Here is a 15070-nt window from a genome sequence, read left to right as displayed (position 1 = left end):
GTCTTACCCGGGATTCAAAAATCCTTCCTTATTGTGTCAGCTCTTCCGGGCACAGTTCCTAACTGAGGCTTGGAGGAGGGTCATAGGGGGAGGAGCCAGTGCACACCAGATAGTCCTAAATCTTTCTTAGATGTGCCCAGTCTCCTGCGGAGCCGTCTATTCCCCATGGTCCTTACGGAGTCCCCAGCATCCACTACGGACTACGAGAAATAGATTTACCGGTGAGTAAAATCTTATTTTTTGCGTGATCGCTGGTCCGTTTTCTGCCGATGAAAATGGACTCTAATTGGATACCTCTATTGACCATCGGTCATTAATCGCCGAAAATGGTTCGGATATAATTGGATGCCCCGTTAAGTAGTAGTTTAAACTTCCATCCCAGATTTCATGGACAGTGACGATTGCTCACATTGAATGGTTTATAATTGTGGCAAAAGTATCCATGGGTCCATAGTAGATGTTATCTGCATGTTGTAGCAAAGAAACCATGTGTAGATATACTATCCTGTAATGATGTGGAATCTGTAGCTTGATGCAAAGTGGATCTCACTGTATGATTGTTGGGCTGCCTTACTTACCTGGGTTTTACTGTATATCTGCTCTCCAGGAGAGAGACAGGCCAGGTATGAAAAGAATAGGGCAGTGTGACTTCATGACGCTAGTTGCCTCATCCAGTAGTCAAGGCAAGCCTTTTGCGTGAATAGCATAATCACAGAGCATTCTGCCCACTTTGCAGGCTGATGAGCGCCCTTTCAGAAAATCTGTCCGATGTACCAGGAGTCCAGGCATTCTCCCACATATTCATTGTCAAGTTTTAGTTTTAGTTTTTCTTGATTTCTAAACTGTAATGAAAGACAGACATTTAATGTTTTAGACTAAATTGTATTGGATGTAGTTTTTGTTTAGAGGGATAGACCAGCAAAGCTCTAAATCTCCAATATACAGATTTTGTATTAATACTATACAGAGATTGCAGAGTTGGCTGAGTGGTGAGCAGACACTTCACACAGTTGATCTGTCTGCTAGCAGTTTGTTCCGTTTGCAGTTCTCTTCATGTAATACACTTTAATGTGCTTTTTCCGTTATTTTTAGTATTGCATAAATTTGCTTTTGCTTTGCAGACTCCTTGGTGCCACTAAATCATTTTGCAGGACCCAAGCTTCTATAGGTTCTGTGTTTGCCCCTGCAATTGCTAAATATGTTCATATGTAATAATTAGTAATGATTGGTTTGTGATGGAATATATCAATTTATATAACCACACGGATCAACCAGCTGAAACCTAACAATAAAGGGGAGAGGGGGGGGGGGGGGATTAATTTAATAGGGTATGCGTTTGTAAATTTTTCATAGGATTTAAAATGTTGATACTGGCTAAACCAGGATGGTTTTACGTGTAAACAAATCGCTGCTTTAAATCTATTTGCAAAATTGCAGACACTGTGCAGTGTGCAAACTCACCCTATTACATTTCCACCAAGATCTATATTGAAAACTGTATGGAAATAATACATGTGTTTTTGTACAAGGTAAGCATGTTGGTTATCTGAAGTCAAATTAAAGTGGACTTATCCTTTGACAAATACCAGGCACCTGCTTGCGGTGGAACAAGCAATGTTATCTTCCGAACCAACATTCAAGAGAACATCTGTCATTCCGTTCATTAAATCTGGTGATGTTGCATTGGTTTTGCCATAAAAATAGCACTCACCCTTGTGCAGGTGCGCTTTAAATGTCGTGAATGGACATTGGGCCTAATTCAGACCTGATCATAGCAGCAAATTTGTTAGCAGATGGGAAAAACCATGGGGGTCATTCCGAGTTGATCGCTCGCTAGCAGTTTTTAGCAGCCGCGCAAACGCATTGTCACCGCCCACTGGGGAGTGTATGTTCGCATTGTAGAAGTGCGAACGCCTGTGTAGCAGAGCGTCTGCAAAACAAGACCAGCCCTGTACTTACTCTTCGTGTGAAATGATTCTAACGTTGGAGGGTTGGCTTTTGACGTCACACACCCGCCCAGCATTTGCCCAGCCATGCCTGCGTTTTCCCTGGCACGCCTGCGTTTTTCCAAACACTCCCAGAAAACGGTCAGTTGACACCCAGAAACGCCCTCTTCCTGTCCATCTTCCTGCGTTGTGCCGTGCGACTGAAAGCTTCGCTAGAACCTGTGAAAAACCACAAAGGACTTTGTACCCGTACGACGCGCTTGCGCATTGCGGTGCATGCGCAGAAATGCCGCTTTTTAGCCTGATCGCTGCGCTGCGAACAACGGCAGCTAGCGATCAACTCGGAATGACCGACAGATATAACGTGCAGAGAGTTACATTTGGGTGGGGTGTGTTCAAACTGAAATCTAAATTGCAGTGTAAAAATAAAGCAGCCAGTATTTACACTGCACAGAAACAAAATAACCCACCCAACTCTAACTCTCTGCACATGTTATATCTGCCCCCCCCCCCCCCCCCTCCCCCACACACAGTGCACATGGTTTTGCCCATCTGCTAACAAATTTGCTGCTACGATCAGGTCTGAATTTATACTGGTGGACAATTCTGTTATGATATGAAAAATCTGCAGACCATAATGGCAGTGCCTCATGGAAACTGTTGAATTAATTCCTGTGTAAAGAACATTCTTTTGCTGAGTGCCTGACATGATGTGCAGCTAGAAAACAGAGTCTTATGACCAAGTTCCCAGGGGGTGAAAATCAGAGCAGATCTGTCAAGCTCTTATCTGCAGTAGAATGAGCGCATCCAAATGCCAGGCTTCAGTAAAGCAAACCTCAATGTTACCTACACAGAAAGATAATCCAGACATTCCTGACTGACATAATTCTGTTGTGAATGGTCAAAAAGTATTTTAACATGATACTTGTTTTTCTTATGTTTTAAATAACATTTGGGGTAATTTCACACCTGTCTTTCATTGTGATTTTCACATGTTAATAAATTCATACAAAGTGCATTAAAATTAAGAGTCAGTGGTGCCGCCCACAGTTGCAGTCTGTAAAATGTTAATGCTACAAATATAAAATGTTATAACTTGGCACAACCTATTTCTTATATTCCTGTGTAAACATGCTCTGCCTAGCGGTACTATAGATTGTAATGGTAGAATGGTTAATAACATGACTGGAGCTTGCATTCTCATGCATTTTGCTTTATATTTAGTTCTAGCACATATGTGTGAATGAACCCGTCTAGCTCCACATCCATGCAATAAATAAAAGAATAAACACTGGTAAATTGTATATTTCATTTTGCCACTATTTTATACTGTTGCTGATAATGAACTTTCTTCATGGGGTAATTTTGCCCTGTGTGCCCCTTTTTGTCTTCACACAGTTAAAGCAGATCATTTGTGTGTGGAATCAATGAGACTTTAAGAGTGCAATTCAATTCTCAGCAATGGCCACAAAGTGCCTCAGGAGTGGTTGAGCGTATTTGCGCTCAGTATATTTGCTAACATTTCTTACTGTACTGAATGGTAATTTGTGCAGTGACATCTCTATGAATTATTTCCCCCCAAATAATTGTTCCTCTCCTCTTATAACCTTTTCCAAACCAATAGACTGCTAAGCTGGCGTAGTGATTGGCTGCCTCTTTCTTTTTTTTCATAAACTTTATTTACCAATTTTTAAAGATACAGTGAACATTTGTAATGCTGAGATAAGATCTGTAATTGGTCACTCTTAAAGAGTGTCACACGACATGTTGGTTACGTAAACATGTAGAATAAGACAAGACTATAAGAACAAGGCTTATAAGACTATTTCTTAAAGTAAATTTCAAACACACAAACACACACACACACACACACACACACACACGCACGTAAACAGAAATTGAGCAAACTGAAGGGTATTTGAAATCAGCAGTGATTTTGATTCTCGTATATACTGTGTGTGTGTGTGTGTGTGTGTGTGTGTGTGTGTATATATATATATATATATATATATATATATATATATATATATGCGTGTGTATGCTAAAGTGGGGTACCTAATTTTAGATGTCGCATAGTGTACATTGGACATCACAGCGAGACTAGTGCTTCCTTATATTTACCAGTGCCGTGCTATACATTGCAGCGTTCTCAGTATCAATAATTAATTTCTATTTTTGAACTTTACCCATCTAACTTATAAGCAGCTAAATGCTAATTTTAAACTTTGTGCTCTTTGGTTACTGTGTAAGACAGTCCTGCTAGGCCGTCCTGCACCAGTAACTAAGTATTATAAAGAGGTTAGGTAATCCTCGATTTTGCTATTTATGCATCGCTCGCTCGCTGCATCTTTACCCTGAATGCAATAGACATTTCATTATTCAGTGGCTCATCTTGAGCGCATAAGTGGTATTTTTAGGTTACTGCGTTTGTGCACAGTTCTATCACATGGCAACTGCATAGAAGTATGAGAACACTACATTCTCTCATACATAAGTGAGATGGAGATGATGTACAGTATTTCAGATCTGTTGCTACATGCAGACCAAGCATCCTCTGGAAAGTCAAGTTGCACTTGTGTCTATGTAAGGGAGAGTGTACACCAGAGGCAGAACTCTGGGAGGCAACGGAGTCACCTGCCGCCGGGCTCCTGCTTTGAAGGGGGGCACCTCTCCTCCTGTTCCGTGTGTTCAGCGACATTAATCAATTAAGTTAATTGACAGTAGCCGGTTTCTCTTCCGTAGCCGACTTCCCCACTAGTCACTGCACCTTACAAATCACACCCTCTTTATTATAGATACACTGGAAGCAGACACCTTACTGATGAAGCTATTTGCTCCTATAAAGGAAACATGAGAATTACAAGTAACTTCATATAGTTAGAATTCTCATACTTCCTATGCAAGAGCAGATATCTCCACCAGTAAGGTGCATGCTTCCAGTGTAAAAGCTTGTGGGTTCTAATCCTGGATATGACACTTGCAAATGAATTGTCAGAGAAATAATCAGCACTGTGAGTGACTGAGCAGATCTATGTAGTGTGTGGTTGGACCCCTACTTAGATCTGCCTAGTTGCAACGGGTTTTGTAGTAACTTCATATAGTTAGAATTAGAGATGAGCGGTTCGGTTTTACTCGGATCTCAAAACGGCATCTTATTGGCTCACGGATGATATATGCATCAATATTTTTCTTGCCTCCGGGCAACTGGGACAAACTTACGCCACTGGTGTACACTATTATTATGCAGTGTTTCCCTGGATGTACAACACACTTAGGGCCTGATTCAGAGGTGGCTGCTGCTACGTCCACACTTCCCTTTGTCTGCAGAAAATATGCAAATGTTGGTTTCAGTCTTACCCTGATGCAGATAGCTGAACCGGAATGTGCAAGCCCTGTGTGCAGTAACTGCCGTCGGTGGTTCCAGACAGTTCACCATCAGTACACCATCTTGTCCAGAGATGTCTTCACCTGTACATGGCCCCTTTGGAGGCGTCTCTGCATCTGAGAACGCAGGCTTCTTGCATTGACACACCCATGAAACATCCTTTTTTTGCGCTCCCTTCAGATCACCTCCCAGACATTGCCCAGGAACACCCAACGCCTTGCCAGTATCTCTGTCCACAACAGAGCAAATAATCGCTCAACTGGACAAACATTGGCATTGCCTTCAATTAGTGACCACCACTAAATCAGGCTCTTGGCGGTCAAAATATATTTTATACCATTGCCTATTGGATAATGATACCCTGCATTAAGCATTCAGGGCTCCCCCACCATATATTCCAGCAGTTATACACACACAAACAACCTGAATGTGTTTGTAGGCTATTTGTATAGTGTAAATATATATCTGTGAAGTATGATTTGACATAAAGGTGCCAGCATCCGTACAATTTTAAATGAGCATTACTAGAAGTGTAATTTGTTGTCCTTCAGTAATTTTGGGGAATTTTAAGGGTCTTTCTTTTGGGTGATGGGGGTCACATTTATTGGCTCAATGCATAAACCAATTAGTTCAACTTGGATGTGTATAGAGTTTATACATTCTTTCTCATTATTAAGCACTGAGCATGGGAATCTGTTAAATAAATGTTAAACCTGAAAGCGAAGCTATTGGTAGAAATTATTATTATACATCTTTAGCTTGAAAAGAAAAGTATCACGTGCCTAAGGATCTCTGTACACCAGTGATGGGGAAAAAACACTGTCACGATTCATGCAGACTGGTTTTCTTCTGGGGGTTGTGTACAAAGATTGTAATTGTTCTAAGCACTGGTGACCATAACCTGTTGTTTCATAATGTTACACGCATTTAACAATAATAACTAGGGATAAAATTATAACTACAACGGTGGTTTGGGGGTAGCAGTAACACCTCTGACAGCTGCTGTTGTGAATCCAGTAACTACAGATTCTGAAATCTATCTTCAGATTTCAATTGCTTATGCTTTGTTTTCTTGAGCTCAGTGATCATCTCTTTGTCTTCACAGGCCATAGGCAATGCAAAGACCACTAGGAATGATAACAGCAGTCGCTTTGGAAAATATATAGAGATTGGGTTTGATAAAAGGTATCGAATTATTGGCGCTCACATGAGGACGTACTTATTGGAGAAATCACGAGTGGTCTTTCAGGTAGGTAGTCTTCGTCACTAAAGGAATGGACGGAAAGTCATTCATACTGGATTATTGGTTCTTTTTCATTTTGTGTTCGTCAGCAAAATGATCACAATAGCCTTAAAACTGTTCCTGGTTCCTAGGATTGCCCCAGTCTATCTAGTACATGTATGTTGGTGCCAGCATAGGAGATAGCTTAAGTACCTCCAAAATTGTCCTGCACAGTCATTGAACATACTTTGGGAAGGGTTAGTGGAAGAACTCCTAGTCTTTTAAAAAAGTTGTCTTCTATGGTGCATAGCTAGTTTTCAATATAGATTATATTCTACTAAGTGTCTGCAACTTGCATCTCCCAGCAACTAAACCCCAATGTTTATCCTCAAGGCCCAGGGCCAGATTAACAATGGGTTGGATGGAGCTACAGCTCCAGGCCTCCACATAGAAATATGCCCATCATCATGACAGCAGGACGATGACCAGCCACCAGCTGGTCGACCATAAATCATAAGTATTAATTTGTATTTCTATTTTTCAAACAAAATGATGCCATTTTTTGTACTTGTACTTATTTAGGGAGACATTGGGGCTGAAAGTGTATGGGGTCTACATGACACAGCACTGTCCACACCCCCTCTGCTTCTCATAATAGGCCTTTGAACATTTTCAGTTCCAGGCCCATGAGGCCCTTAATCCAGCCCTGTCAAGGCCCTACTGAGTTATAGGGGTTCAGCCTTTAAGCTATGGCTCTGAGTAACAAGTAGGAATTATTCCTGTCCGTTCTCTATGCGGCAGCTGTAATGACAGCACTCTGTGCACTTTGTGATCCCCTTTATCAGACATTTTCTCCCGCTTGGGTTATGTGAATGTTTGGCCGTTAAGGTTATCTAAGCACTTTATATACTTTGATCATAAGGTTGTATTGGAATTGCTGTACGGTGCTACTTTTAGTCATCCACCTTCCTGCTGGCTTGCTTTATTTGTTGTTATGCATCAGTTCTAACCTACGTTGCATTTTGTTAGGCAATAAAATTGTTCCCAAAGCCCAGGTGAATAGATGTTTTTGGAACACAAGTGATATTCTTAATTCACAGAATGCAAGTGCTTATTCAGTCCCTATACTGCTTAGCATGCATATGTTTGTATGCATAAGGTTTAATGATTGCCGAGCATTGCCATTAAGCATAAAGTTATAATATATACATTGGCTTCTTCTCAGTATGTAACTTAACTTGTTTGTTTTTTTTGGTTTTGTTTTAGGCAGAAGAGGAGAGAAATTATCACATATTTTACCAACTATGTGCATCTGCTTCTCTACCCGAGTTCAGTATGCTTAAACTGGGTATGTCGCATGTGCTGATCCAGCCAAGATCTCAAAACTGAGAAGTATTAGTGGTTGCCAGGGGCAATAAAAGAAATCTTGGGCTCCGGTATACTGATGATGCCCCCCTTGACCCCATCACCCTCAACCCTTGCACTCACACATCCCTATCCTGTGTGTGCCAATTCATGAACCACCTAATAGAGTGAAAAATAATACAACTAAAAATATACATCCCTCACACTGTCACTAATGATGTGTAACACTTCTTCCTTTGAACTGTCTGTTACACATCTGAACTGGCGCTCCACCGCTGGCCAACCATCAGTATGTACTTCTTGTTGGACACTCAAGTCAGTGGCATGATACTGGTTCCGCTGTTGTGCTGCCTCAGGGGCGAGGAGGGTGTCAGCAGCACTGCTGTGCAGGCTGCACAGCGCTGCATAGTGTTACTTGCTGCTTGGTCATGTCGGCTTTGCTGCATCATTGAATAGTCTGGCGCATGCTAGATGAAGTTTACACACACACACACACATTTGTTTGCAGCATACAGTAATTCTGTATGCCTGTTGTACACTGTTTAATGTGCCCAGAAGAGTTAATAGGATGCACCTTATGGAGGGGACCTTGTCCATACCCTGCTGATGCAAGTACACTGGAAGAGATAGAGAGAAACATTGAGTGTGTGTTGGTTCGGCGGGAAGGCAGCCATCGCACACAAGGTGAGAAGAGCAGAAGTTTTTAAAAAGCAATTCTCCCAGTGAGTTAGGGAGCGGAGCTGTGTAAGGTAACGGTCTGAGTGCAGCTGTGAGAGAGAGCCACCAGGAGATAGAAACATAGAAACATAGAATTTGACTGCAGATAAGAACCACTTGGCCCATCTAGTCTGCCCCCTTTTTTTTTTTTATCCTTTATGTAATCTCAACCCTTTTTGAACCTTAATTCTTTGTAAGGATATTCATATGCCTATCCCAAGCATGTTTAAATTGCTCTACAGTCTTAGCCTCTACCACCTCTGATGGGAGACACTTCCACTTATCCACTACCCTTTCTGTGAAGTAATTTTTCCTTAAATTTCCCCTGAACCTCCCCCCCTCCAGTATCAGTGTATGTCCTCGAGTTCTAATATTTGAAGAATGTTTCCCTCCTGAACTTTAAGACCCTTGATATATTTGAAAGTTTCTATCATGTCCCCCCTTTCTCTTCTCTCCTCCAAACTATACATGTTAAGATCTTTTAGCCTTTCCGGGTACGTTTTGTGATGTAGGCCATGCACCATTTTAGTTGCCCTTCTTTGTACACTCTCTAATGTATTTATATCCTTCTGGAGATATTGTCTCCAGAACTGGACACAGTATTCCAGATGGGGCCGCACCAATGACCTATACAGTGGCATTATCACTTCTTTTTTCCTACTACTGATTCCTCTCCCTATGCAACCAAGCATCTGACTTGCCTTTCTCATTGCTTTGTTGCATTGCTTTCCTGCCTTCAAGTCACTTGAAATAGTGACTCCTAAATCCCTTTCCTCCTCAGTAGTTTCCAGTATAGTACCCTTGATACTATATTTAGCCTTTGGGTTTTTTAGACCTAAGTGCATGATTTTGCATTTTTTAGCATTAAACTGTAGTTGCCACGTTCTTGACCATTTCTAAAGCCTACCTAGGTCATCAATCATTTGTTTTACCCCTCCCGGTGTGTCTACCTTGTTGCATATCTTTGTATCATCCGCAAAAAGGCATACCTTCCCTTCAATACCATCTGCAATGTCACCAACAAAGATATTAAAGAGAACTGGACCAAGTACAGATCCCTGGGGTACTCCACTGGTAACATTTCCCTCCATAGATTGCACTCCATTAACTACAACTGTCTGTTTCCTATCCTGCAACCAGGCTCTTATCCATTTAACTATTTTATAATCCACCCCCACGCTTTCAAGTTTATTTAGCAGTCTGCGATGTGGGACAGTGTCAAATGCCTTACTAAAGTCTAGATATGCTACATCTACAGCTCCCCCTTGATCTATTATTTTCGTCACAGAGTCAAAAAAGTCAATAAGATTTGTTTGGCATGATCTACCACCAGTAAATCCATGCTGTTTTGGATCCTGTAAGTGGTTTGATTTAAGATATTCCACAACTCTTTCTTTTAATAGTTTTTCCATTACTTTCCCCACTACTGATGTAAGGCTTACTGGTCTGTAGTTACTTGCTTCTTCCTTGCTTCCACTTTTGTGCAGTGGAACTACATTTGCTCTTTTCCAGTCTTCTGGAATAGCACCTGTATTTAGTGACTGGTTAAATAATTCTGTTAATGGTGTAACCAGTACATCTTTTAGCTCTTTGAGTATCCTTGGGTGTATCTCATCTGGTCCCATTGATTTATCCACTTTTAGTTGTAAAAGTTCTGTTAGGACCTTCTCCTCTGTAAATGTACTTTCATCTACCTTATTTTTATGAATGTCCTTGCAACTTAATTGTGGCCCCATCCCTTCTTCTGTAGTAAATACTGAGCAAAAATAATCATTTAGTTATCTGCTATTGCCTTGTCGCCCTCCACCAAATGCTCACTCTCTGTCTTAAGTCTTATTATTCTTCCATTTGATTTTCTCCTTTCACTTATATACTTAAAAAAAAGTTTTGCCCCCTTTATCTACTGACTGGGCCATTTTCTCCTCAGCTTCTGCCTTTGCACGTCTGATCACTTTCTTAGCATCCTTCCGTCTGTCCAGATACACCTCTTTGTCGTTATTATTTTGAGTCTGTTTGTATTTCCTAAAAGCCATCTTTTTTGCTTTCACACTAGTTGATACTTCTTTTGTGAACCACACTGGCTTCCTTTTCCTGGTGCTTTTCCTAACCCTTTTGATACAAAGATCAGTTGCACTTAGTATTGCACTTTTCAGTTTTTCCCACCTCTCCTGCACTCCTTCCAAGTTCCACCAGTCTGCCAATGAATCACTTAAACATATCCCCATTTTTGCAAAATCAGCATTTCTAAAATCCAACACCTTTGTTTTTGTGTGACAGGAGTTGGATCCTGTCTTTATACTAAACCATACTGCTTGATGATCACTGGATCCCAGATGCTCACCCACATATATGTCGGATATCCTATCACCATTTGTAGGAATTAAATCTAATATTGAATCTTTGCGAGTGGGCTCCGTCACCAATTGCTTGAGAGATGCTCCCTGTAAGGAATGTAGAAATTTGCCACTTGTAGCTGAACTTGCAAAAGACCCCTCCCAATTTACATCAGGTAAATTAAAGTCTCCCATGATTATGACTTCTCCCTTTAAAGCCATTTTAGTGATGTCAACAATAGGTTCCTGTCCAAATCCTGCCCCTGGCCTGGTGGTCTATAGATCACCCCAATGCGAATAACATCCTTCTCCCCGGTTTCTATGGTGACCCAAAGGGCCTCAGTTTTGTCTTCAATATTTTGTATTAAAGTAGCATTTATGCTTTTTTTCACATACATTGCTACCCCTCCTCCTAGTCGGGGAGATCCGACTGTGTGTGCAGCCAATCATTCTCTCAGAAGCGGGCTGTCTCACTAAGGCAGCCGAGTACCTGTACGGGAGCAGCAGAGGAGGTGCGGACTGACCGGGTAGGTCATCAAAGGAGCGGGGCAGCTGTGCAAAGACTGTGTGGATTAGGTTCCACAGCGGGTCTGGCAGGGAGGAAAATGCTCATGGCTTAATTGTTGACCCTTACTTAAAGTGCTGTTGTCGCATATACAGTTGAGGTAGCCATTTTGTTGGCTGAACTGTATTCATGAAATTTAAATGAGAATGCAACCAATAACGTCTCTGGAAGCTGGAGACATCACAGTGAACTCCATATTTATAACCTGATTATCCAGAAGTACAGTGAGCGCTACATAGGTTTAGTCCCTGACTCATTGTGATGGAAAAACCTCATTGTGTTTGAGAAATGTAAGCAATAATTATTTCTTTTTAATAGGGAATGCCAGCAGTTTCCATTATACCATGCAAGGGAGAAGCCCTGTGATTGATGGAGTTGATGATGCAAAGGAACTAAGAAATACCAGGCAAGCTTGTGCTTTACTAGGTAAACCATATTGTGTTCCTTTCAGTATTATATGTGACGGATACTGTTCCATGGCAAAGTCTAATCTTATACTTTGGGTATCTGTTTTCAACTGTTTGTCTCAGGAATTGGAGATCTGTATCAAATGGGAATTTTCAGGATTTTAGCTGGTATACTCCACCTGGGAAATGTGCAGTTTAAGTCTCGGGATTCGGACAGTTGTGTTGTTCCGGTAAGTCTCATAGAGCATTATTTTTGTCCTCCTTATTCCCCAATTTCTAACATGATGTCCAGTATGAAGTATTTATATGAGTTTAGATTAGAACTGAAAAATATAATTGTTTTGGTAGCAAAACACTTTGTACAGAAACCTACGGCAAAGCCTTTGTGTTCCCTGAAAACTCTCCTCTTCAGGAATGTTTTTCAAATTCCTGAGCCACACACACAACATCCATTTTCTACATAGCCACCTCCCCTCTACACTGTCAACACATAACTACATATGTTCTCCTTCTACCTTACACAGCCTACTGACACCAAGCCCACACTTCTGTGTGAATGGATCATGTAGACACCAAGAAACTCTGCAAACTGGCCGGGCCAATTTGCAATATGTAGCACTTATATGTATCAAATTCTTATTTGCCTAAAGATTGTAAGCTTCAGAGCAGACTTGTTACTTGTTCTTACCTCTCAGTCTGTCTGTTGTTACGTACCCCATATTCGGTTATTACTGCTTTGTTCCCAATTGTTAAAGAGAATACCCTGGCACCATACAAATAATTGCTGCTAAATAAATTATATCCGTTATCTCGAAATTTCCAAAAACCAGAAGGGAAACCACATCTGCTGCTGCTCCGTTACTTTGTTATATTCACCAATGTGTTGCCCAAGTATTTCTTCTCAGAGATTTTATGATCAGCTCTGCTCAGTGGTAACAAGGACGGAAATGTCAGTTTTATAGGGTTGGAAAATACTGGCCAATTTTTACATGTGCTTTAGTAGACTTTAGACATTGCACTCCTTTAGGCATTGCACTGCAGGGCAAGGGAGGCTGCTGCAGTCTCTGTTCTCTTCCTACCCTGATTTTCCGCATACCCACGCTTTGCAGCTAGAGCCGACATTGTAGGCACTAGACAGGAGGGAAGTGTTTTGGGGGTTGATCACACTCATCCAATGCCAACACACAAGAAAAAAGTGACACAGTGTAGAACATTACGGTTCATGGACAAGGTTTATAAACATTGCTGCATCAGTGGTCATAATACCCAAATAAGCAGCAGGTCGGCAAAATCCAAGCGTTAGGTGCCATTGTAGGCAGAGGGGAGTAGAGGGTAGTATAAGTAAGGGAATGAAAAGAACATGAGGGAAGAGGACCCTCCTTATGAGAGATTTCAGTCTAACATCTTTTCATACAATTGCAGAAATGTATGCACAATAGTCCTGCTTTCTATGTGGTTGGAGGGAGCAGACATGCTGATGCAGCTGTAGACTGGTATAAGTATACTCCTCCTGCATGCATTTATAATGCAGTGCTGTGTCCACATCGGATCATTAGCAACACCGTCAGCCAGCTGAGTGGCCCATGAGGTTGCGCAAGATGGCCACTGCAGCTCCTTCTAGGAGGCCAGGAAATCTCTGTCCAAAGACTGAGACCCTGGCCTCGGCACTCCCATAAAACTTAGGCAACGTCTACGATTTTCTGCCATAGTCACCCCCTTCCCGCCCCCAAATGGCTGCAGACTGTCAATCTCTTGCAGGTCTTGTACTGCATGTGCTTAGTATAGGTACTAGGAATGCGCAAGATTCCGCCCATCAATTGCATTTGGATCTGAATCAGGCCCAGTGTGTCGACAAACTGTCCATGGCCAGAGTAAATTGAACTTTTGTGTTCTCCAAGCACCTATTGTATGGGTGTGGTGTTAGTGAATATTATTGGAAACCTGCTTCTTATTGGATGACAGGCATTTTATGTGTATGAAATATAACATCTATACTGTACGTTTACTTATGTTGCAGCCAAAGCATGAGCCTCTTCTTATATTTTGTGATCTGATGGGGGTGGACTATGAAGAAATGTCACACTGGCTTTGCCATCGGAAACTTGTCACTGCTGCTGAGACCTACATCAAGCCAATTTCACGGCTACAAGCAACCAATGCTAGGGACGCCCTATCCAAGCACATTTACGCATACCTCTTTAACTGGATTGTCTGTCATGTCAACAAGTCACTCCTGTCATCTGCCAAGCAAAATTCATTTATTGGAGTCCTTGATATTTATGGGTAATCATCATTTTCCAATCCATATTTATATTTGAGTTCAATGAGTACATATGAGAACTACTTATTTATAATTATCATACTATTATTATCTGGCATATTATGGTTCAAGTTGTGCTTTGCTCGTACTTTAATATGAGTGGTGTTTGTAGAATGAGCCTAGCAATCAGTCTGTATTATATGCGTACATTTGTCGTAACATCTCTTTCCATTGAGTGTTGAATCATCTAGTACTATTTATCTGTTTTGTGATATTATATTTGTTTTTATTTATCAGAGCATATTATACTTTTTTCAAGCAGTGTACATACTGGCATATTCATATGCTAGCACAAAACTTGTATGAAGGCTGTTGAACTTCATTTACTTACTGTACATATACTACATCAGATAGATTAACCTGTGCCGTATAATGTTGCATACCATTTACTGCTTGCGTGAGTTGTGTGCTTCCTAGGAAGTTATAAACAAAGTAATTTGATCTGAAAAACCAACTCTTTCTTTAATACTTGTTAAGGTGTGCACACACGGAGAGATATTGCCTTGAGATTTTGACTATATAGTCAAAATCGCAAGTAAAGTTAGTGCAAATCGCAAGGTGTTAGCCACCTTGCAATCCCGATTCAATACCGATGCGCACTCCCGCGGGGTCGGTATCACAAGGCTAGATAGACTGTGCAGGCAAGTCCATTTTGACTACCAAGTACAAAGAATAGTCAAAATGGCACTTAAGGCCCATACACACTAGCAAGTAAAAGATATCGCTCAGAAGGCCCAATCTGAGCAAGATCTTTTACAATCTCGTCTAGTGTGTACACTCAATGTCGTTAACGATGTGCGCTCCCGCGCA

The 15070-nt window shown here is 41.3% G+C and overlaps 1 protein-coding gene across 4 annotated transcripts in view; it reads left to right on the top strand.

Moving 5' to 3' along the window:
• MYO5A (myosin VA) overlaps positions 1–15070 on the top strand; it is a 310460-nt gene that overhangs the window by 210963 nt on the left and 84427 nt on the right. For all 4 annotated transcript variants that reach the window (XM_063926103.1, XM_063926102.1, XM_063926101.1 and 1 more), the window contains exons 6-10: positions 6437–6580; positions 7820–7901; positions 11852–11959; positions 12064–12170; positions 13958–14223. In XM_063926103.1, the coding sequence (XP_063782173.1) occupies positions 6437–6580; positions 7820–7901; positions 11852–11959; positions 12064–12170; positions 13958–14223 (707 nt within the window). The remainder of the gene's footprint in view (positions 1–6436; positions 6581–7819; positions 7902–11851; positions 11960–12063; positions 12171–13957; positions 14224–15070) is intronic.

The sequence above is a fragment of the Pseudophryne corroboree genome, chromosome 6 (assembly GCF_028390025.1).
Source record: "Pseudophryne corroboree isolate aPseCor3 chromosome 6, aPseCor3.hap2, whole genome shotgun sequence".
Taxonomy (NCBI): domain Eukaryota; kingdom Metazoa; phylum Chordata; class Amphibia; order Anura; family Myobatrachidae; genus Pseudophryne; species Pseudophryne corroboree.
The sequence above is the reverse complement of the archived record's forward strand: the minus strand, read 5'-3'. Positions and strand labels throughout refer to the sequence as shown.